The following is a 25,065-nucleotide window of genomic DNA, read 5'->3' as shown; positions in this document are numbered from 1 at the left end:
GGTCCGCGCGGGGTCGGGAGCGCGGCCCGGCGAGGGGGGAAGGCCCGCCCGGCTCGCGCGTGTAGACGTTCCGGGGCGGGGGGCGCGGGCTGGCTGCCAAGCCGCAGAGGGACCAGAGCGCAGCGAACTTGGGGCCAGTCGCTTCCCGTGGTTTCTGGGACGGGCGGCTGCGGCCCCTCGCCGTGCGGACGCCACGGGGCTGGGGCTGGGGGCGCCTTCTCCAACTTCTCGTGTTTTTCGCCCCTCTTACCTGAACTGATTGGGGTGGGAGGGAGGGAAGAAGGTGGAAAGTTTTAGATCCTTGTTAGACGTTTGAAGGAGACGTGGTTGATGCGGACGGTGACCTGTCCACAGGAAAGAATAACTTGTTTTCTTGGGTTTTGCGAGAGCAGCAGCCAAGGCTGCCGAGACTCACCTCTAAACAAACCCAAGTTTCTTTTCAAGGGCCTGGGGTAGGGTGCGGCGGCTCTGTGATACATACAGGGAAAAAAAAAAAAAAATCTGGTGTTTAGTCCTGTGACCCCAAGCGAGCCTGTTTGTGTATCAGCGTTCAGGACACATGTTAGGAAGGTAGGGTTAGATATCTGTATTTCATTGAACTTTTAAGAGCCCCAGTTATCCGTGTGAAATGGGCCGTTCACGCCAAAGGCTTGGCACTCCTATGGTCATGAATGAAGAGAAGCCCAAAGGCTGAAGACCGATTCTTTCTGCCAGCAGCGTGCCACGGAGCTGCCTTGACCTTTGGGGTTGTCCTGCCCAAAGTGGCGCTAAGAAAAGGTTATGCAGTCATGACACAAGCTGATGAGGACGGGGTGGTGACGTGGAGGGAGAATCGAGAACTCGCAGCTCTCCCTCGTCCGTGGAGGGTGCAGCACCCCGGGGGGTGCAGGTCCTGCCTGCACCAGGTGCCCACCCCAGCTCGTGTCCGGTCGCTGCTGCACCCGTTCTCCCCATGCTCCCCTCGCAGCTCTGTGGAGTCGGTGACCACCTCCGCCCCTTCCCTGGAGGGATGTGCGGCTCAGGAGCCCCGCTCCTCAGCTCCTGGGTCCACCGCACCCCAACCTTGCCAATCACCATTTTCATTTGTTCCCTAACTTGTCTTGGGTAACTTGTAAAATGGCAGGCTCACTGCGAATGCTTAATCTCTTTAAAAAATGCTGTGTCTAGTGGGAAAGAGGGTGACGTTCACTAATTTGGTTGCAAATTACTTTTGAAGTTTATGCACAGCTGTTTAAAATCCCTCTGAGATCAGTGCCATTGTTTGAGGCAGGTGTCTGCCCCAGATTGACTTGTTAGTCCCTTTCTTCTGCTGATTGAATGCACGTATATTTAAAGCCTGGGCATAGGAAGACCTTCTCAAACCTTCAAAGCCTCAGCTGTGAAACTCCTCCCAGTTAGTGATTAAGACCAAATTAAGTTGTTTTGTTTGGTTTGGGTTTTTTTTTTTCCCTTCTTCTCTGTCTCATAAACATTTATCTCTGATTTCAAGAGTAACCTGTTCTGCATCACCAGCCTTTGTTTTCAACCTCCTGTGATTTTCTTGTAAACTTTTAAAATGTGAGGTTCCAGGGAAGAGTCTTGTCACCACCCTCCGCTGTGTCATGTTCACTTCCGCCACCATCTTGGGCTGCAGTGGCTCAGAGGGGCAAGTGGTGCTTGGGCAATCTGCTCTGTCGGATCTCCTACCGGGTCCCCCTTTGAGGACAGAAACCCCCTTGGCGAGTCTGGTTTGAATGTACGTGGGTCAGCTGCTGGAACTGTAATTTCTTTTGCTGTTGCCATTTCTCTTTCAGAGACGCAGGGATTTTGTCCAATTATTTACTCCTTGGTCCTTATCATCTCAAGATCCCTTTTAACATGAATCCTCGGTTTTGCTTGGTCAGAGCGGGTCCCAGAGGTTGCCTTGAATAGCGCATTTGTCTTCCGTCATTTCTATAAAGGTCCCTCATTCCGTTGTGATATATTCTTCTGTGGGAAAGACACGATTCTTCTGTATAATGAGCTTGAGGTTTTATCTCCAATTCTCTGGGGACTGGGCCCAGGATTTTTTGAGTGTGGGCTTACGGTGCAACTTGGTAACTGGCATCCAGGAGTAAAGTCCGCAATCCCCCTCATGATGCAGGATTTAATGATAGGGCATTTGCCTTCCTTTAAAATAGGAATGAGAATTAGTACTTCCTGTTTTTAATGCATTTCATGTTTTAGATTTACTGATTATGTTGTTTGCCCCTGAGAATATTGCTGATAGAGGAATCACGTGTGACTGTTAATAAGGGTGTATTTCATCTCAGGTGATTTTCTTTTTATAGGGTTCAGCCTTTTCTTTTTTTTTGAAGTAATTTTCCTAAATTGTTTAAAGCAAAGAAATTGTTATATGATGAAAAATCCCAGAGAACACAGATGTATCATGTGATGCTATATTTGTGTAATTTTGTTGCCCCAAATCAAATCTGTAATTGAAAGTAGAGAAAGCAGTCTATGGTGACATACATAGCATTTAACTTCTTTCTGTTTCTGTCCATTATATTAAAATTTCAGATGTTTCATTTTCAAGCAGCAATGCATCTCATTTTGTCTTTTCACACCTATTCTCCTTGTTAAGGAAGAAATCATGAGAACCTCAGAAAAACATTGAGGCGGAAAGGTGAATTAAAAGGTGTTTTCTTGGGGCGCCTGGGTGGCATAGCGGTTAAGTGTCTGCCTTTGGCTCAGGGTGTGATCCTGGCGTTATGGGATCGAGCCCCACATCAGGCTCCTCTGCTATGAGCCTGCTTTCCTCTCCCACTCCCCCCTGCTTGTGTTCCCTCTCTCGCTGGCTGTCTCTATCTCTGTCGAATAAATAAATAAAATCTTTAAAAAAAAAAAGTGTTTTCTTGCAGTAAGAGAAACATCTTCATTATCTTAACACATCAAGCATTTATACACAAATGTGTATGTATGTTGCTCTGTCATCTGAAAATACCCTTGGGGCAAAGAATCAGCAACTTCAGAAATTAGGAATAGTTTACCCCAGCCTAGAATCCTAGATTTCTACTCTGGGATGAAATTAGCAGATTTGTAAGGTACTCGCTTTGGTGGGACCTACTTCTACAGGGTAATGTTACTTTTTGAGTTATGCTAGTGATATTGATGATGAATGAAAATAATCAGAGCCAACAAAAGCAATAAAGCATGGTTTTATTGATACAGTAGTATTTATATGTGCCAGATATGAAACTCAGAATTTTGTATTTGACAAACATTACTATCTCCTTTAATCTTCACAAAGCTTTTATAAATTAGGTATCGTCATCACCTTTTTCATTCTATGGGTGAAGAAACTGAGGCTCACAGAAGTCGTGTCACTCCCCCAGCTCTTACAGCTGGTATGTGCTAGAGTCAGGTTTGTCTGATTCTGACACCGAGCTGGACAACTTACCAGTTCAAGTCTTGTTTTGCTTTTTTTTTTTTTTTTAATTGTAGTAGAATTGCACCCATACCATAAAATTCACCATCTGAATCATTTTGAAATGTACCGTTCGGTGGCATTAATTACAGTCATCTGTCCACGAAGCTTTTTTCATCCTGCAAAACTGAAACTCTGTCCCCATTAACGCTCCCTGTTCCCTCCAGCCCCTGGCAACCTCCCTTCTACTTTTTGTCTCTGAATTTGACTACTCCAGGCCCCTCATAGAAATGAATCATACAGTGCCTGTCTCTTTGTGTCTGCCTTATTTCACTCCCCATCATGTCCTTCAGATTCATTTCTGTCGTAGCACCTGTCAGAATTTCCTTCCTTTTAAGGGCTGAATAATATTCCATTGTGTCTCTATACCCTGTTTTGGTTATCCATTCATCTGTTCGTGGACCCTTGGGTTGCTTCCACATTTTGGTTTACATATAAAGATGCTTTCAACGTGGGTGTATAAATATCTCCTTAAGTCTCTGCTTTAAATTCTTTTGACTGGATTAAATGGTAATTCTGTGTTTAAGTGTTTGAGGGAACATCATACTGGTTTCCACATGGCTGCGCCATTTCACACCCCACAAAAGTTTCGGGTTCTCTGCAGCCTCACCAACACTTGATATTTCCTGATTTTTGTTTGTTTGTTTTGATAGTGGTCATCGTTATGTGTCGTGAGGTGGTAACCAGTGAACGTTTTACAAAATTGCTTGGTTTTGTAAAAAATCAAGATTCAGGGGTCTATGCGCTGATGCTGCTCCTGAATTCATTGCTTCTTCCTCCCTCTCCTGGGCTTGGATAGCGTTCTCTAGTGCAGAATTATTGGAGGAACTACTATACAAGCATCCCCTAAAGGCCTAGGGAACCCATAGGCAGGAGGGCTCCTGAAAGATAAAAGACCCCTCTAAGTACGGTTGCCCTTGCCTACATGAAGGACCTCAGGATTTAGAAATAAGTCGTTGTCGAGAATAAAGCAAGCATGGTATTACTGGTACTGACTGTAAATATGTGCCACAGACCCTTTGCAGATTAAAAGTTAAATTATCTCTTGTATGCGATCAAAACAGGACAAATTCTTGGGACAAGGGAGAGAGCCAAAATGCGGAGGGCTACACTTCAATTCATCAGGCTTTTGTTACAAACTTGGGAGCCCCACACTGGACTGTATAATCCATAGGGGAGAAGCACACAAGTCAAGAGGAAATTATAATGAAGTGCGACAATTTCAGCATGTATTTATATTGCTATATTTCGGTGCGCAACTATATTACTTATTTGTTTCTTGTCTGTTTCCTCCTCTAGAATGGGGCGAGTGTTTCATCCATAGCCGTAGCCCCAGGTGCTATAGCAGGGCCTGGCGCATAGTAGGCCCTCAGTAAATCAGTGCAGAGTGAATGTGGACGTGCTGTCCTGGGGATATACATGGGGGTACCTAGGTTTGGGGTGTCTGAGAAGATATCTCAGGAGAAGTGCTGGCTCAGGTAGGGGGCAGTGAACCAGGTGAGGATGTTCCAGAAGTTGGGAATGGCATTTGTAGAGTGCCTTTCCTTAGCAAAGGAAAGGAATGCAGTCTGGTTTGAGCACAGCAGGTGCGTGCAAGAGAGAGCAGGTGCAAGCCCGGAGGCTTCCCCTCCAAGCGTGTTGTGACACCCACAACCAATCTTTAGTTAAAAGTATAAAGAGCAGACCCTGAACTGCCCTTGGCTGTCTTATCCTCTTGCTCATCTCCAGCCCCCTGAGCCATTCACTCCAAGTGAGGACTAAAATAAGTGCCCAGTAAGTAGAGTGCTGTCAGAACCTGGTGTTTCCAGAGCAATCCAAGTGCTATGAGTTTACGGTCAGATAAGATGACTCTTCACAGCCCAGGTGAGCAAGAAGCCAAGTTTTTTATGAACATAAGCTGAAATGTCTTTCTTGCAGTCTTGGGAGAAGTTCATTAAGTCGTGTGTTTTGCATTTTTAGAACGGTTGTCTTCAACCTTTTCCATTCTGTGGTCCATTTATGTGCTGATTTCAGTGAAAGAAAAACAGGCCTCTTACGTCATGTTTTTTAAACTGCAAGACATGATCCATTATTAGATTATGAGATTAGTTTATTGATTTATGACAAACATATCTTTAAAAATGAAATAGAATAGAACAGAAAATACTAGAATCCATTTTGTGTAGTGAGAGTAATTATTTCATGAAGTTTTATGTTGTGGAATTTAGGGCATAGTCAACCTGTTTCTTACCTAAACATTTGAAAATTATAGACTTAGGGCATTTAGTTTTCTAGACCATTCCTGTTAAGTCATAGAGTCACATAAACTCAGGGCTGGAGGGAAGAAGGAGAAATAGAAAGGAAAGGGACGTTTGTTGAGCATTCACTGTGCCAAGGGCCTGGATACATGGGATCATTTACTCCTGAAGGCAGGTCATTCGTGGTTTATAGAGGAAACGCTGAATCCTGTAGAGGTTAAGAAACTTGATCAGGGGGTCACACAACAAATTACTAGCAGTGAACCCTGATCTCTTGGCTCCTAATTTAATCTTCTTTTCATGCCTCTGCCCCATATGTGGGTTGTATTCCCCAAGTTTGTTTATCAGTTGGCTATTTGTGGGAGAGATTTACTTGGGGCAGGTGTGGGAACCATATTCCGCATTGTTAGGAAGAATAGAAACTTCGAGCCATATCCCATCAGCTTCTTAAAGGACTAGATCAGTTAGGTAGAAGGAGTATTGATTATAGAGACCAGGGATGATTCAACCTCAGGCTGACAAAGATGAAAGCAGCTACTCTTCCCTCCCCCGGTGCTGGGAGAAGATGAGTGTGAGTGGTGTCATGTGAGATGACGTGCTTTCCTTTCTAAAGCTAGGACCCCTGCGGCTCTGGCTGAATCCAACTGTCTACTCTTCCTAGTGTCTATATAGAGATCGAGGAGTTCCACTGGACAAAATTGTGCAACTGTGCGAATTCATGATGCTCTAATTCCATGATGTCCAACTTCAGCCAGGCTCTCGAGCTTTCCCTGGTCAACCCTGCATGCTTTCTACAGCTCCCACTTAAGACCTTCTTCTGACACCCCAGCCCCTTGCTCTCAGCATGTTTGCCTTGCTTCCTGCTTCACTGAGAAAAATGGAAGTTTTCCTGATGAGAACAGCCTGACTTTGTGATCATAGGGCTGTAATCTAACTTCATCCGGGTCTCCCCTCCCATCTTCCCCTCTTTTTTACTGTGGAAAAAAAAAAAAAAAGAAAGATGCCTCACCCCCTGGCTAATGTTCCTCCTCCATTAGGTGCTCTGGGATCCATTTCTTCCTCATTCTTGGGCATCTCATTCTCTTGATTCTCTCGTCTCTCTCCTGTGTTTTCCTTCCCTCCCTCATCACGGGCTCCATTCTCATGCATCACACGTGCTTAAACCCCTTCCTTCTTTGAAGGAAAACACTGTCCTTCCTCTAGATACTTTCTTCTCTCTTTCCTCCTCACAACCAAACTCCTTAAATTGTCCTCTCTGCCTGCTATTCTGTTTCCTCACTCCACATGTCTTGGCCACAGACATCTGGCTTTGTGTCTACTAAGTCTTCGGAAACTGTCACACTCCCTATTGCTAATCCTTGCTGAATTCTACTCCTCTCTTACTTGACTTCTCTGCAGAAGATTGTGCGCTGAGCGCTCCTGTGTTCTTGGAGCGATGCTTGCCTTCTGTCCCCTTTCTCGTCGTTCTTCTTTCTCTTCTCCTTTGCAATCTCCTCCTCTCCTTTCTGTCCCCTGGAAGGCTGGTGAATAAATAAATGAGCCATAAATTTTAGAACCTGTTATGTCTAAGAGACTATGTACTAAGTGATAGGAGAAAGGAATCCCAATATATGGGGTTTAAATATTTGCACAAGTAACATCATTATCAACCTGGCCAGTCCTGTGGGCCTATGGATTTATCTGGCTAAATTCAAGAAAGTAAGAGTTGGAGGTGATGGAAGCATTTAAAGATGCTAAAAGGCAATTTGCTGCGAGATAAAAACCCCATCTCCCTTCCTTATGGTGTGATTTTTTTTCTCCCTCCATCATTCTCACAGTTTCTCACTTTAATGACCACTATAATGCCAAGAATAAAAGGAGACAAGACTAAGTCAAGAATGATCAGGGACTAAAAGGCAATATTAAAATATGCTGAAATAATACCCCACAAGTAAAAGGATGAGGCAATAGGTAAACATTAAATGTAGATATACCAATAACTCAAAAATTATTTTAATAAAAAGAAAATATTGAAGGAATAAAGAGGTAAAAGGTTTTTAATGGAACGATAAAAGATTTTAAGGAATCTTCAGAAAAAAATCATAATCATCTTAAAAATTCATCGAAGCCGGTAATAGCGAGAAAGGTAAAAAGTGAAAGGCTAAATTCAAGAGCTAGGATGACAAAAGTGTGCCAAAGATAAAGTCATTGAAAGCATTTAAAGAAAAATGGTTTAAAAGTAAGGAATAATAAATTACTTAGGGGGACTCACTTAAAGGTAGAATAACCAAAAAATAGTGAAACCAAAGGGAAAAAATACCATAATCTTTTAAAGAAGATAAAAAAATAAATCTCAACAATGATAAAACTAAACGGGCACGTGCAGAGGGTTCCTAACAATAAGTAAGCCACAGCTAACACAACGTTAAAACTGGAGTTGAGGATTCTGGCTTATAACCAAAAAAAAAAAAAAAAAGCCCATGTAACCTCTGTGGGATTTCAGAGGCAGATTTCAAAGTATACTTTGTGATATGAATGGCATCATGTTTCAGGGAAAACACGCTGTGAGTTCCACTGTGATGTTTCCCTTCTGGGACGTGTCGGCGTAAGTTCAGCTTAGGCTAACCAAATAGTTAGCTCACCTTTGGCTGCAGACTAAGGGAGATGCCACTCACTGTGTGAGACTTGGCCCCCTCTGCCTTCCAGCCCCATAATGGCCTCGCCATCCAAAGTATCCTGCTTTTCTTAGGAAGTAAGAAAATAAGGTAGCCCCCAAACTCAACGTGCATTGTTCCTTCTGTTCGCGAAGAACTCTTCTCACTGAGTCCCTTTTGGCAACTACAAAAAATGTCCTTTCGTGTTATGCCTTTGCTATGTGGCTTGTAACGTTTACCCTCTCTTCTACTTTCTGCGTCTCTGAGGACTTGCAGTCTCCCTCCAGCTCATAACCAGAGCTCAATAAGGATATTTTAATGCCATTATTATCTCCTGAGTTAGCTCACCTAAGGGCATGTGCCAGGTCTTCTATTTCTTTCTTTTTCTTTAGCTCATGGCATGGAGCTCAAGCTGCATCTGGACCTGGGGAAGGTCGGGAAGCCTCTCACAGTCTGGGAGTATATTTTATTTTCCTCCAACCATCAGNGTCTCCCTCCAGCTCATAACCAGAGCTCAATAAGGATATTTTAATGCCATTATTATCTCCTGAGTTAGCTCACCTCAGGGCATGTGCCAGANCCAGCCCCATAATGGCCTCGCCATCCAAAGTATCCTGCTTTTCTTAGGAAGTAAGAAAATAAGGTAGCCCCCAAACTCAACGTGCATTGTTCCTTCTGTTCGCGAAGAACTCTTCTCACTCAGAGTCCCTTTTGGCAACTACAAAAAATGTCCTTTCGTGTTATGCCTTTGCTATGTGGCTTGTAACGTTTACCCTCTCTGCTACTTTCTGCGTCTCTGAGGACTTGCAGTCTCCCTCCAGCTCATAACCAGAGCTCAATAAGGATATTTTAATGCCATTATTATCTCCTGAGTTAGCTCACCTAAGGGCATGTGCCAGGTCTTCTATTTCTTTCTTTTTCTTTAGCTCATGGCATGGAGCTCAAGCTGCATCTGGACCTGGGGAAGGTCGGGAAGCCTCTCACAGTCTGGGAGTATATTTTATTTTCCTCCAGCTGTCATTGTGAAGGAATCTATGAATATCACATTTCTCAGGGCCCTAAGCTCTGCAATTTTTGTCCAGGTTTGCAAGGTGAGGTTTAGGGATCTAACTGAAAAGTGGTTCATAGAGCCAAGTCCACTGTGGCATTTTGCCGTGCTGACTTCTGGTAGCCAGTCCCTAGACTGGCATCTGCTGCCTCCCTCCCCTCGCTAGTTCCTGGTGCCTTCTCTGCACATCATTCTCCAGGCTCCTTGCTAAGCGGGGACATACAGTAGCCAGCACACAGGGTATCAAGAATCTGAATTAGAGCGTCCCCTTCCGTGGAAGAGACTGTGAGGTGCTATCAGGTCTTGTGACTTTGTCCCTTGCCCCCCGCCTTTGTCCTGCTTTTCCAGGGCCACACCAGTCCTTCATGGCCACGCAACTGCGAAGGCAGATAGGAAGGTCATAGACGTGGTTAGGAGAACACAGTTCTCAATCCCGTTTTGCCAGATGGACCAAAAGATGTGTGAGTTAAATGAGGGGTCTTTAGGTTTCCCCCTGATCCCAATATTTTGTAGCTGTTTTCTGGGTGTTCCTTTGATCTCCACATGTTCCAGTCAGACGTTACTGGGCACCTGGGGTGGTACAGTGTTGGATAAGTGTCAAGGTTCCCAGGCTCCGGCTAGCCCATTTATAAGTGTTGGTAAATAGCCTGGGTGATAAGTGAATGTCACCAAGAGAGGTATGTGTAGCCCTTCACCCATATATGGAACCGTAGTCACCTGAACTCCAAAGCCATCCAGCCACAGTTCTGACTTCATAACAAGAAAACACCTTTCCTTGGGTCTTCGTGATGATAACATGCCACATTTTCTCAAATACCGTAACAACCGAGTTTTCTCGAAGTACTGGTTCTCCAAAAGGAACAACCTGACTTCCTCAGTGGATTTTGTTGGTGGAAGATAAGATAAAGAGGAACAGCAGCCAGATAGAATCTTCTCTCCTCTAAGAATGGGAATTTTGAAAAATTTCTTCTGTGCTAGTCATTCAAAAAGAAGAATAAATTAATCTGGATTTTTAAATCCATATTAAGGCTATTTCGAAGGGGTGATGGTCATAGTAGCTATAAATAAACTCTTTCATAAGAGGAACTTGAGGCGCACCTGGGGGGCTCGGTCAGTTGAGTGTCTGTCTTTGGCTCAGGTCCGGATCTTGGGGTCCTGGGATCGAGACCCACGTGGGCTCCTGCTCAGTGGGAGCCTGCTTCTCCCTCTCCCGCTTCTTGTCTCCCCTGCTTCTGCTCTCTAGCTTGCTCTCTGAGTCAAATAAATAAATAAATCTTTAAAAAAGAGAGGAACGGGAACCACTTTACTCCTTCATATAACTGAGCGAATCCTAGATTCTTATAAAAATCCTTTTAATGTTAATGAAGTAACTCAGAAAGAGCTTGCGTAATCCCAAATACTGAGGCAGAGGCAGCCTGAGTATTTGCTAAAGGCACAGCCCAAGCTTCTCGAACCGTCCTTCCTCTGTTCTAATAAACAGAAGGATGTTACTACTGAGATTCTTTCCTGGTTCCTAAGCATTGAGATTTGCTCATGTGTACAGTACACTTGAGATCTGAGCAAACGTGCTTCAGGAGAGTGAGCCCCATGAGCGGCAGGAAAAGGCTTTTGGTCACCTATTAAGAGAAATGCGATGTATTTGGCACACAAAAAATGCCTACATTGCTAAGCATAAATGAGCGCGTCATTTTAGAAATTAATGAAGTAAAACTCATCCAGTAACAGTTTCTCATGGGTGGAGCTGGCGGAGAGAAATGTCTACACGTGACATCATATTTGAGCTTTATTATTTCAATAGAAATGAAAGGGAGAAGGGCAAGCCCCTTCTCTTCAGAGAACAGACTACAAGTATTCAGAACAGAGAGGATATAGGCTTATTTAAATAGACAAAATCGATTTTCTCCTGGAAAAATATTATAGATAGTTTCTCATGGAGAAATAATCGAGTCCTCTGGGTCTGAGTATCTAGACCTAGGGAGAGAGCACACTGTTTATCACGCAATTTTTCAGGTACTGGACTACCTGAAGACACTTCACAATACAGCCCTGAAAGCAAATTATAAAGAATCGTGAAACATCCTGCAGGCCCAACGAGTGAAACATATATTTGTTTGGATATTTGTCTAAAAACTACCAACAGGAAAATTTAGACTGAACTCCAAGGAATTTTAATCCACACGCCACATTTTCTTAGCCTTTTGCAAGGGAGAATCAGAGGATTACATTTTCTAAGAATCGCTTTTTAAAAAGCTTGAGCACTAATCAGTTGAGTGTGGCATAGGCTTGAAATGAGATGTGGTAATAAATTATCAAGGGTGACGGACAACTTAACACGTGTTGGTAGTGGACCAGTGCTATTGCCCCGAAGCCGTCACAGTTGCAGTTTATTATTTATTTGACATGTATTTATTTGACTCAGAGTGTTGCTTTGGCTATCAGTCACTGTGTAGTGAACTTCCCCCAAAACTTAGTGGCTTAAAACAACATCATTTCATTTGTTCGTGACTCTGTGGATCAGGAATTTGGGCTGGCTCCGTTCCTTGGGACACTACCTGGGGTCTCTCACGACACTGTGGACAGACAGGAAATGGGATCACTCATGTATGGCTCCTAGCAGGTATGGCTAGAACACTGGGTCCACCCCACTCCTCGAGCCTCTTTTCATGGTGATTAGAGCCTAAGAGGGAGTGCTCTGAGTGCACCAAGGCCTAAGCTGAGATCTCTTAGGGGCCAAACTGAGAATTCACAGAGCATCACTTCTGCTCCATTTGCCTGGTCAGCAAGTCCAGGCCAGCCAAGGTCACGGGCAGGGGCAGTAGGCTGCACCCCTCCAGAGTGAGGCCGAGCAGCATTGCAGACGATCTGTGGAGGGAGCAATATGGTCAGAGCCCTCTCTGGAGACCTGGCCTAGTGCAAGTCATGAGGCAGTCTGGGAAGCCATTCCACGAAGGTGACCTCATGGTGGTCTTTGGAGCGGGAGCCTCTGTGTCGCTCTTCCCATGCCCACCACGCTCTGCTGACGGAGGAGCTGACTGACACAACATCGGAAGGCACCTGTCCACTTGACAGGTCTGTGGCTACTCCATACCACCCATAGAATGCAATTCAGACCCTTGGCCCGGCCGGCCAGGCCCTTTCCTGCCTGCCCCCCACCTGCTCCCCCAGCCTCCCCGCTCGAGGCTTACGTGCCCTCATTCTTCAGCTGTGTCTCGAGTAGCAGTGCTCCTCAGGGGACCGTGCGCTGGCATGCCCCGCTTCCCGCCAGAATCCCGCCCCCCAACACTAATGCATCCCCCATGTGCCCAGGGTCCTGCAGGGATGGCGCTGCCCCCTCCCCGACCCCCCTGTGCGTGCAGGGCAGGCACCTGTCTCTTGCTCCCCCGTCCAGCCCTTGCCTTTAGCAGACAGGCCCCTCCACGAGCGCTTGGTACCATTTACTGATGGCAGCATCCCAGCGCAGTGGCAGAGCTGTGGTGCCTGCCGGACGGGCCGGAGAACCCCAAACACGGAAGGAGGTGGGTGTGATGGAGCCCAAGTGGCGGGTACAGTACCGCCAAAGTGCAGACAGAGAATGTGCTAGATAAGGAACACACACGGTCAGTAGAACAGAAAATTCAATTCGATGTGGGGAAGAGCACGGCGTGTCCTGGTTAAGAAAGCGCCAAACAGTGAGTGGAGGGCGTTAGGTCAGACCAGCCCTGTGGCCTCTGCAGATGTGCTGGGAGCGAGCTCCCCTCGAGGGCGCCGCGGACCTGAAACGGGGCACCCCCATCCAAGCACTGTGTGGCTCTCAGCAAGTGACCGTCCATCCTGAGAGGGCAGAGGAGAAGCTGAGCAGAGAGAAGGGAAGAGCCTGCTCCTGGGAAAGCGTGTGGGACTGTCACTCCTAAAGATGAGATGTCACCTGTGTCACTTGGGGCAATACCTTCACCCCTGAGCTCACTTGACTGGATCCTGGGAACATGGCCCTGATGGTGATGTGTTGGCTTTGGTGACAAAGAGGACCTGGTGTGACTGGGGAGAAGTGAGGTGATGGCTAAGCCCAACTAAGGGAAACCTACCTTGGAAGAACCCAGAGTCTTCTTCTGACTGAATAACTATAAAGGAAGCAATCATCGAGTGACAGTATTTTTCCATATTCCAGCTACTGCTCTGGTCATCTTATATCCTGGGGTAGGTCCTCTCATTGTCCTCATTGTACAGATGAGGACACAGGTGAAGTACTTTTTCAAGGTCACAGAGCTCCTAAATGGCGAAGCTGCAATGTCAACATAGGCGGCTTGGTGCTTTTGTCTCTTCTTGCCATTCCACTTGGCTAAGCCCGAATTTGGCAATATACTCTAGCTACTGACTCATTTTTTAAACAAATGCTACCTGACTTTGGTATTAATTCTGAGAAGTAAGTTTTGAGAGTCCCTGCCCTCTTTATATCTCAATTACTGTTTTGGGCACATTTAAAAATGGCAAATTCTATCATATAAGGATACATACGTGTAATGTATATGGACAGCTGTAGCTTGCAAAGACTGTGGGAAGAACGTTTGTTTAATTAAACCTGAGTGAGAAATCCAGCCAGACTAACATTCTTTAGTAATCACTTTGAAGTCTGAACTTCAGCTTTATGGGATCGTTCTGGAAATGGGAAGAATGATATATTGTTATACTATGAGATATACTTAAATTGTTTTTAGTATATACCTGATGTGACTTTGTAATTTGCTTTTTAGTCTGTAAGTTCTCACACCCTTGAATAGCTAATAAGGTTCACATTAAGTTTTTGACATTTTAGGTCTATTATTTATTATTACTATTTGACAAGTTCCTGAGTCACAAGATTCCGAAAAGTTCAGAGATATCTCTGTTGAAGAAAACATTACTTTTGTCAGTATTTTCCAAAGATTAATTTTTAAAATCCCAAGAAGTCTGTACTTTATCATTTTTTGTTGGTTTGCGAAATAAAATCAGAAGCCCAATAGATACTTCATGTCCGAGCAAATGGACAATTTTTAGAGGTTGAGCAATTGGTTGAATATAAATAATAGCCCTGAAAATATATAAATAGGAAACTTGTAATAACCACCAAGGCACAGGACATCATGATTCCCAATCTCAGAGACAGAAACAAAGTATCTACATTTCGTATGGCTTCTGTTTAACCTTGTCCCTCTGTCCTTCATGGACCCCTGAGAGGACTTATGGATTCAGCCACAGAGGAAGGGAGGAAGCTTTGAACCGAACAGAGGGCTGTTTTTTTTTTTTTTTTTTTTTCTTGGAGTGGACTTCCCAGCAAATCCAAGGGTGACCACCTTTGGAATGCCACTTCCTCCCTGATCTCAAAATACCTCCCATTATGTTGCCAGAAATTTCTCACTTCACTTTATTCCAGTACCTGAAATTCTGCCAGCTAGAAGTTAAGGGAACACAGGTCCTCTTAGAAATGCCAGTCCTGATGAGGTGTCCTTCCCACGTTAGAAGGACTTACTCTGTAACTTAGAGAGGATGGGAATCTTCATGAGAACCAAGGCTGGACTTTATTCAGTCAACAGATATGAATTGATCAAGCATGTAATTGACATTGGTCAGTGACTGATCTCAGTGTTGGGAGTACAGGGGAGAAGAGGGAGCCAAGATCCTGGCCTGCGTGAAGCCTACTTTCTTTTGGAGGAGAAAGGCAATGAAAAAAGGGTAGAGAGTACATAAATGAGATAATTTAGATTATGACAGTGCTATGAAATCATAGTGAAGAAAGTAAAGATCTAAACAGACAACTTTCTGGAATGTGGCCTGCTCTTAGAGTACTAAATGCTTTGTTTTTATGGACAGTGAGGGAGAGGGAAAATATCTGATAGGTACTCGCTGCCACAAAAGTATGGTTTAAAAAAAAAAAAAGGGTGCAGACAAGTCATGAGATGACATAGAAAAGGCATCTTCTGTCCTTCGCTGGTCCCAAATAGTGTATAATTCTCATCTTCTGCATTCCTCCTGGGGCCATGGACTCTTTCTCCATCGCCGTGTTCCTTTGCTGGTATATGCCTGGGATGCAGTAGGTGGTCAATAAATGTTTGTTTCTCTCTCTCTCTGGAATCTGACTCTTAAGATTCCTGTTAGTAATGAGGAGCTAAGGAGTTACACCTTTTCTTTAAAAAAAAAAAAATCTTGACTTTGTACTGCCTATTGCTACAATTTCAGCAGGTAAGCACATGAGCAGAAGGAAACGAAAAGTTTGCCTGTCTAATTAATTCCCACTTGTGCAGCCCCAGCCCCAAAGCTTTCACTTCCTGTCCTCTTTGTAACTTCCACATAGGCCACATCTGAAGGGACACGCCTTGCTGTGCTTGAGAACCTTTTCGGTACTCTAAATATCGCCCTGGGAAGAGAACGGCCCTCCTCAATTTTTAAATAGGGTCCTTTATTACCCCTTTTTCTTAAATCCTAAGGATAAAAACCATCTCTTAGAATCTTCCCCAAGTCTTAAGAATACTGAGATGAAAATAGTAAAATATGGAATTTTAGCATGTACAAAGACGAGTTTTTCTTCCCAGACCCCACACGTTAAAGGCTAGGAGAGTGGGGCTCAGAGGAGCCAAGCAGGACATTCAAGGTGTCCCAGCTGGTTGGTGGTAGAATCAAGAGAGACTGAAGGCTTCTTGACTCCCACTGTTTAACGCTGGCTTTAAAACAACCTCCACAAATACCAGTGACCTCCCACACCAACCGGAAAAAATCAACTTCAACCTAAAAATCTTACTTCTGCTTCTGTATCAAGGTGACCGTATCTTCACAAGTGAAAGGGACGTGATTCAGTAGATGACACCAGGCCAGCAAGCAGGGACCCCACTAAGGACATTATGCTCCGGGGAGTCAGTCCACCAGCTTCCAGAGCAGGTTCCGGGACCTTCACACCACGCCCACGATGCTTACTTGCTGAACCATCAGCTTTAACTTCTTTACCCGTATCTTTTATCTCAGTTTTCTGGTTGTATTTTATCTAAGTCATCTTTACTTTAGTTGAGCTAAAGCTGTGGTTTTGCAAATTAAATCAGTTGTGGGTTTCTGCATAGATCTCCTCCATGTGTTTACTAAGCCTTTAAAAAAAATAGCATTCTATGTCTGTTTTCATCTTTTTAGTTGTGTGAGGGAAGATTTGTTTTGCTTAAGGTTTTCTAAAAACAAATTCAAAACTATTTAAAAGAACACGTTTAAAGAAACCAAAACGCTTCTTAAACCTATAATTTTAGCCATAGTTGAATTCCCTTGAAGTTGTGATGTTTGATTGTAATGAAGAGATCACGCGGCTTTTGAGCCTGGACTTCATGCTTTCTTTAATTTATTTTTTATTTTTTAAATATTTTATTTATTTATTTGACAGAGATAGAGACAGCCAGTGAGAAAGGGAACACAAGCAGGGGGAGTGGGAGAGGAAGAAGCAGGCTCCCAGCAGAGGAGCCTGATGTGGGGCTCGATCCCATAATGCCGGGATCATGCCCTGAGCCGAAGGCAGACGCTTAACCGCTGTGCCACCCAGGCGCCCCTGGACTTCATGCTTTTTAAGCAGAGAAGCTGTTCATGTTTTTCAACATGGAAGAGATTTTGAAAGGCATCTCTTATAGCTGCTGTGGAAGAGGAATAGGCAGCATGCAAAGGTGAGGGGGTTGGTATTAATTAGGAATCTATTGTCATAATTTAGAGGAAATATCTGAAATTCTCAAACTAAAATACTGAAGAGTAGGGATCGAGTACAAAATAAATAACCAGATAAAATTCACAGGACTTGTTGGATAGAAAGGATGAAAGCGAGGAGTACTCATTGGGTCCAATATGTGTAGCTTGGGAGACTCAATAAATAGTAATTGCCTTGATCAAGACAGAGGAGAAAGTGGAGGCATAGGGGTTGGGGAAAAGGTAGAATTCATATTTATTTTGGTTGTCCATGAGGAACTGGTGGAACACCCCTTGGAGAGGTCCAATACATAGCTGAAAACATAGGACTGAAGGATGTGCAAGTACACATCAAGAAAAACGAACCTTTTGAAGTTATCACTACATGGAAGACTGCTGAGGCCATCCGTGTGGATGAGATTGGCCAGGAAAAAAAATCAAGTCCAAACCTGGATGTTTTCCATAATATTTAGACAAAGCAAACTGAACCAACAGAGTAGACTGAGAGTGAGGAAAGGGATGGAAGGAACGGCAGGAGGGAAGCAGGGTTGATGGCAGTGTAACGTGTGATCGCGAGGAGGAAGACCAAGAACAAGCCAGTGACCTCGAGGCCGGCATCATCACTGCCTTTGAGAAAGCAGGACTGGTGGGGCGGTGGGTGGTGGAAGCAAATGGCAGAAAGTGGAGAAGCCAAGGGAAGGTGAGGAAATGAAAACGGTCTGCAAAGCTAGTTGGCAAAGGAAAGAGAGCCACATCTGCAGGAGAAGCAACCTCAGAAGTTGTCAGGGGATGGGGAGCATGAGTGTGTTTGCAGGTGGGAGTGGGACAGAGGCTGAAATCACAAGAATGGCAAGGGCTGAAGGGCAAGAAGAGTTCCAGGGATGTGGCCAGGGGCAGGATCATACTTGGGACACTCTGGAGAGAAGAGACGAGATAAGGATAGGTTGGACTAGAAAGCTGAGCAGACCTGTGCCTGGTGGCTTCCATTTTCTCATAAAAATGGACTAGTCCATCTGCCAGGGGTGGGGAAGACAGAATTATGTTTTTGCAGACGCAAGGAGAACAAGCACGGTACAGCCAGTTTAGAAAATGGGAAGGGAAGCGGCCCAGGAATGAGATAAAAAGTAAAGTTAAGATTGTTGCAAATTCAGTAATAAATCAAATGCTTTATAAATGCTAAATAAGGTATTATTTGTTGCTTTCTTATAGTAAAAATGCACATAGAATAAAATTTACCTTTTTAACTATTTTTAAGCATACAGTGGCATTAGATTCACCACTGCCGTGATCAATTTCCAGAACTTTCTCACCATCCCAAACAGAAGCTCAGGACGTACTAAGCAATAACTCCCCATTACCAGCTCCCCCCAACCCCTGGAAATCACCATTCCACCTTCTGTCTCTATGGATTTGCCCGTTCTAGATATCTCATGGGTGTTGCTTTTAAAGCATGATGTATGAAGTAAGAAAAAAAAGAATAACCAGAAGGCAGTAATTCTTGCTATAATGTTCTATAGATGAATAGGTCATTCTTAAACCATCTCCTATTCCTTTTAATCCGCGCTATGGTAACCACTTACAGAACGTAACTGTAAAGTTATAGACTCAGTATAATGCATTACCCTTAAAGAAATTCATATTTTCTTTGAAACCCCTTAAATTCTCTTTTGATGTCTTTTTTACAATATCCGTACACAACAAAAGGTGTCTTTCCCCCTTATCCAAATGATAGCCAAGAATTGCCGTTTGGTAAATATTTTTCTGTTTAGCAGTCTGCTTCAGAGGATTGCTTTCTTCATCTGAATCTCTGTTGTCTGAAATAGAAGTTCCTAAAAATAGCTTGTATATGCATCACTTAGAAAGATGAGAGATTCTACTGTGAAGATATGCAAACAGATAACCGCTCTGCTTTAATGTCAGTTATAGGTTATGTGCCCAGATCCTTACTGTCCAAGGGGAGATTCGGATGGGTCCTTATGCCATTAGACTCCATTATTTTTCATGGAAATCATTTTTGATTCCCAATGAAAGTAACTTCTGATAGAGTTTTTGGAAGAAATGTCTGATACTGCAATCAACTTCCACTTTGATTTTCTTTTTTTTTTTAAAGATTTTATTTATTTATTCGACAGAGATAGAGACAGCCAGCTAGAGAGGGAACACAAGCAGGGGGAGTGGGAGAGGAAAAAGCAGGCTCATAGCGGAAGAGCCTGATGTGGGGCTCGATCCCATAACGCCGGGATCACGCCCTGAGCCGAAGGCAGACGCTTAACCGCTGTGCCACCCAGGCGCCCCCCACTTTGATTTTCTATCCAACCCCAGAAAGACTTGACAAAATTCCTGCAGTGGAGGCGAGCGACAGGTGCCTCTTCCTACTGCAGTACCCAGGAGGTGAGGCTTTGCCAGATGCCTTCTAAATTTAGGGTTCCACATAGAAACGTTAACAGCCAGGGGCACCTGGGTGGCTCAGTCGGTTAAGCGTGTGACCCTTGTGCACAGCTTAGGTCTTGATCTCAGGGTCGTGAGTTCAAAACTTGCATTGGGCTTCATGCTGGGCATGGAACCTACTTGAGAAGAAAAGAAAGAGAAAGAAGAGAGAAGAGAAAAAAAGATAAGAGAATAGAAGAGAAAAGAAAGAAAAGGAAAGGAAAAGAAAGGAAAAGGAAAAGGAAATGTCAGTAGCCATTGCACTTCCCCGAGCCCTGAAGCTGGCTACCATCCTCTAAACATTGCTGACCATGCTCTCAAAAGGGGGAATTGTTTTCATATTGTTTCCCTTCCCCGAACCTTACCTCCCCTCCTCCCATTCCAGTGCATCTTTGCTTCCCAGCTTTGAGGCCCATTCCTCTCCCGAAGCTAGTGCTCTGGAATTTGCTCTCGTCAGAAGCCACTCCTTCAGAAATCTGTGTGGACTTGGGCACCAGCTGGCTTTTGTTGTTTACCTGCATCAGCCATGAGTCCCAAGGGATCTGTAATCTTCTTGAAGATGGTGTGTTTTCATCCATAAAATCATGAAACATTACTGTTGTACAGATGAGGACGTTAAGCCCAGAGAGGTGAAGTCACTGGGTTAGGGTCACACAGCTGAATTCAACAGACAGATGGTTGAATTGGGCATTGAAGAGGCTGGAGAGAGAGATGGGTGTGTTTCTTCCTCAAAATTACTTGAATGGGCTCTGCCAGAGTTTCCCTCTGTGGCTGGTTTCTTTTTGCTGTTTCCATTGCTAACCGGCACCTTTGTGTTCCAGAGACCTTTCTCCACACAAGATACAATTCCATACTATTAGTTCTATTTTGGTTTTTAAATTATAATTGCATTTCCTGCCTTCCAGAGATAATTTTGATTGAAGTTTTAGGTGTTTGGAAGCTAGTGACTAATTTACAGATTTTAAATTTTAAGAGAGCAATTCAACAAGAACTACTGCAATTGCAACTGCAAAACCTGTCGTTTGACTTTGCATATATTCTGTAGAAACTCCCGGACATGTGCCAAAGGAAAGACCTACAAGGATGTTCGTAACAGTGTTGCTTATTATAGCAAAAACGAACAAACGAACAAAACCCAAAAACCAAGCAAAAACAAAATGAAGCAAAAGCCATTAAACATCAACAGATACAAGATTGTTGTATATGTATTTCATAGAAGAGTAGAGAGCTGTTATTCTCGAAGTGTGGTCCTGAGAACCCCGGAGATCCTCAAGGCTTTTTCAGGTAGTTCTCGTCTCAAAACTGATTTTTTAAAACTACTAAGGCCTTTTTACCTGTTCATTTTCATTCCGTCCAGTGGAATGCCAGAGGCTGCATGTTATAATAGCAACAGACTGGATGTGGAAGTAGATATGAAAAGGCTGCCGTCTTCTATGAAGTGAGATGTTAAAAAGATTTGCAAAAACGGGGCCCCTGGGTGGCTCAGTTGGTTAAGCTTCTGTCTGCCTTCAGCTCAGGTCATGATCCCAGGACCGTGGGATCGAGCCCCACATCAGGCTCCCTGCTCAGTGGGGAGCCTGCTTCTTCCTCTCGCTCTGCCTGCGGCTCCCCTTGCTTGTGCTCGCTCTCATTCGCTCTTTCTCTCAAATAAATAAAATATATATATTTTAAGATTTTTATTTATTTATTTGACGGAGAAAGAGACAGCCAGCGAGAGAGGGAACACAAGCAGGGGGAGTGGGAGAGGAAGAAGCAGGCTCCCAGTGGAGGAGCCTGATGTGGGGCTCCATCCNCTGATGTGGGGCTCGATCCCATAACGCCGGGATCACGCCCTGAGCCGAAGGCAGACACTTAACCGCTGTGCCACCCAGGCGCCCCAAGATACAGCAAATATCTTAGATTTAATCCATGTAAACCAAAGCTCTTCAGCATTCTTAGTAATTTTCAAGAAGGTAAAGGAATCCTAAGACCAAAAAGTTTGAAAACCACTGCTATAAAGTAAGGAAAGTGAATAAATTGAGACCGTATGTATCAACAAGAATGAATCCCACCAACGTGAGAAATGGAGTTGCGTCAACAATTTGTGTTAAGTTTTAAAGCCAGTAAGATATGCTCCATATAGAATATAGATGTATAGATATATACTACCTGTTTCAACAAGTGGCGGAAATAATAAACTCCAAAGTCTGGATAGTAATTCTCTTAGTAGGTAGTGGGAGTATGAAAGAGAATGCAGTCAATGGGAGGACATTGGAAACCTGAAATAGATTGGTTAGGTTTTCCTTTTTAGGTTGGATTGTAGGTATAAGGTGTTCCTTAAGTTATTTTTTGTTTGTTTTTGTATGTTTGGAATGTTTTATAATATGACTTAAAAACTAATAGCCAGGGGCGCCTGGGTGGCTCAGTCGGTTAAGCATCTGCCTTCGGCTCAGGTCATGATCCTGGGATCCTGGGATCAAGCCCCACATCGGGCTCCTCTGCTGTGGGCCTGCTTCTTCCTCTCCCACTCCCCTGCTTGTGTTCCCTCTCTCACTGGCTGTCTCGCTCTGTCAAATAAAGAAATAAATAAATCTTTAAAAAAAATAGTAAATCTGAATTATCTAATCGTATTTCTTGCTCAGACTCCCTGCTTCTGGTCTTTTACTTTGGTTCATATTGAGCATTCTGCCCTTCCAGAATACCCTCGACTTCCTCTCACCTACCTATCTCCTACCTGAAGGAATTCTGATGGATCCCTCGGGAGGATGCCTGACTCAGTTCTGCATTCTCCTTGGTAGAATCAGGAACATTCTTCATAGCAGCATTGTCCACAATAGCTAAATCGTGGAAGGAACCGAGATGCCCTTCAACAGATGACTGGATTAAGAAGTTGTGGTCCATATATACAATGGAATATTACTCAACTATCAGAAAGAACAAGTTCTCAACATTTGCTGCAACATGGACAGCACTGGAGGAGATAATGCTAAGTGAAATAAGTCAAGCAGAGAAAGACAATTATCATATGATTTCTCTCATCTATGGAACATAAGAACTAGGAAGATTAGTAGGGGAAGAAAGGGATAAAGAAAGGGGGGGTAATCAGAAGGGGGAATGAAGCATGAGAGACTATGGACTCTGAGAAACAAACTGAAGACTTCAGAGGGGAGGGGGGTGGGGGAATGGGATAGGCTGGTGATGGGTAGTAAGGAGGGCACATATTGCATGGTGCACTGGGTGTTATACGCAACTAATGAATCATCGAACTTTACGTCAGAAACCAGGGATGTACTGTATGGTGACTAACATAATACAATAAAAAAACATTAAAAAAATAAAAATTCAATTGGAGAATTAAAAAAAAAAAGAATCAGGAACATTCTAAGTCGTTTGGACCCCTACTGCCTGGAGGACCCAGTATTTCGTATACAACCTATGGTCCATTACTCCTCTCATCCATGTATTGTTTCTTCATTGTTCAGAGGTACTTGATCACCCCAACTAGAATTCAAGCCCCGGAAGACAGGTACAGATACCAATAACATTATTGTTGCCTATGTTTGCCTGTCACTGAGCTTTGCCCATAGCTAGCACACAATAAGACTGGTGAATGAAAGAATGATTGGATGAATGGGCAGGTGTATCGGTGGGATTTTAAAGATGTAGCTGAGGGGCGCTTGGGTGGCTCAGTCGTTAAGCGTCTGCCTTTGGCTCAGGGCCTGATCCCAGGGTTCTGGGACCGAGCCCCGCATCGGGCTCCCTGCTCCGCTGGGAGCCTGCTTCTTCCTCTCCCACTCCCCCTGCTTGTGTTCCCTCTCTCACTGGCTGTCTCTCTCTCTGTCAAATAAATAAATAAAATCTTAAAAAAAAAAAAAGATGTAGCTGAGCTGAATGTGGTAAAAATTAAGTATAATAGCTTCTCAGAACTGCTGTAGTTCTGGTTTCCCTATGCTTCACTTATATTCCTTGCACCAAACCCCAGTTTCCTCTCAACAGCCCAGTTTGCTCTGTCCGAAGAGGCACTTCTACCCCAAGCCTGGGTGGAAAGTGGGTAAGGTGGTCTTTACTTCCTTGCGCCCCCTGCCACCCCGTGTTTATGGCTCTTTTTGTTTTAAGGGGCTTACTATTAATTGGCACACAAAAGCAGACAGCAGGTAGCAAAAATAATGACTACCAGGGCTTGTACAGCATTGTAAGAGTAATGCCTGATATCTGATGTTAGCTATCTCCCATCTCAATTACTTACGATTGTACTTATAAGCTGTGGCATGTAACCCTTTTTAAAATTGTGGTAAAATATACACAGCATAAAATTTACCATCTTAGCCATTTTAACGTGTACAGCTCAGTAGCATTAAGTGTGGTCACATCGTTGTGCGACCCACAGCCACCATCCATCTCCAGAAGTTTTCAACCTCCCAAAGTTTCTGTTCCCGCTACATACTGTCTCCCATTCCCCCTCTCCCCCCAGCCTCTGGGAACCTCTGTTTTACTTTCTGTCTTTATGAATTTGGCTATTCTACGTACCTTATGTAAGTAGAATCGTAACATTTGTCCTTTATGTCTGGCTTATTTCACTTGCGATAATATCCTCAAGGTTCATCCACGTTGTAACGTGCATTAGAATTTTGTTCCCTTTGGGGGCTGAAGAATATTCTACCTTAAACTTTTTGGACCTCAGTTGCCCCCCTCTGTCAAATGGGATCAGTAGCCCATTCTTCAGAGCTTGCTGTGAGGACTTAACGAGACCATGAACAGTGGTGGACAGAGCCCAGCACAGTGCTTTGACTTAAGATACCGGTTTAGTTTCCTTCTTTCCCTTTCTAATTTATAGATTTCACGAGGACCAGGTACAAGAAATACACCGTTCTCGTTTCCCTAGTTCCTTATGTCACACAACAGTGAGTGCACAATAATGATCATGTGTAGTCGAATTGGAGAATCTCCAGGTTTAGTAAATTAGAAATCTTCTGCCAGGTCCCAGCATTATAATAGTGGTTGTTTCACACCTTTCTGCTCCTCCTCCTGCCCCTACCTATAAGTCAATATCGTAGAGATAATGATAGCCGACCTCCATTACTCAGGAAGACAAAGTTGATGTGATACACCACGGGATTCAGATCTCTAACAGCTTAGGTAAGAAAGAATGTTTGAGCAGTTATCTCATAAATTCAGATGGTGAGGACAGGCTGAGAGAATCAAGCCACAAGTTTTCAGTTATCTTAATTTGTGATCGTCTTTTGGCCTAAGTCAATTAGAGTTAATCACTGTGGAGTTAATTACCGTATCACTCCTTGCTGTTACCAGTATGTTCTGTGGTCTTTCCATTAGAATGGCAAATGAATACTTACGTTGACAGTGAAGCTGGGTCACTAAGGAGGCAAATCAGATGAAGAATCTTGACTGGTGTTGATTCCGGTAGAAATATAAAGCCTTCCAGGAACTTTCCGGAATGGATGTCAAGCGGCAGGAATTAAACTAAGAACTGACTCTGTGACAAGCAGTTTAACTTCTTTCAGATTGATTTTCCCCATTGATAAAGTTACTGTGAAAGAATTTACTTCACATTCTCTTTTGAGTCTTAAAACATGGTTTACCCCCAAACCTCTCTTTCTAGAGCTCCCTCAAAATAGTAAT

General features: G+C 43.9%; 1 protein-coding gene across 2 annotated transcripts in view; it reads left to right on the top strand.

The window, feature by feature from the left end:
- Positions 1-25,065, top strand: part of PRKCQ (protein kinase C theta) — a 200,702-nt gene that overhangs the window by 5,980 nt on the left and 169,657 nt on the right. Inside the window, exon 1 of one of the 2 annotated variants that reach the window (XM_034644269.1) lies at positions 22,773-22,954. The exons of the other annotated variant lie outside the window; for it this stretch is intronic. Coding sequence (XP_034500160.1) covers positions 22,887-22,954 — 68 coding nt within the window. The 5' untranslated portion in view covers positions 22,773-22,886. Of the gene's footprint in view, positions 1-22,772; positions 22,955-25,065 lie in introns of those variants that run through there. 2 annotated transcript variants of the gene reach the window in all.

This window comes from Ailuropoda melanoleuca, chromosome 15, assembly GCF_002007445.2.
Source record: "Ailuropoda melanoleuca isolate Jingjing chromosome 15, ASM200744v2, whole genome shotgun sequence".
Lineage (NCBI taxonomy): Eukaryota > Metazoa > Chordata > Mammalia > Carnivora > Ursidae > Ailuropoda > Ailuropoda melanoleuca.
The sequence above is the reverse complement of the archived record's forward strand: the minus strand, read 5'-3'. Positions and strand labels throughout refer to the sequence as shown.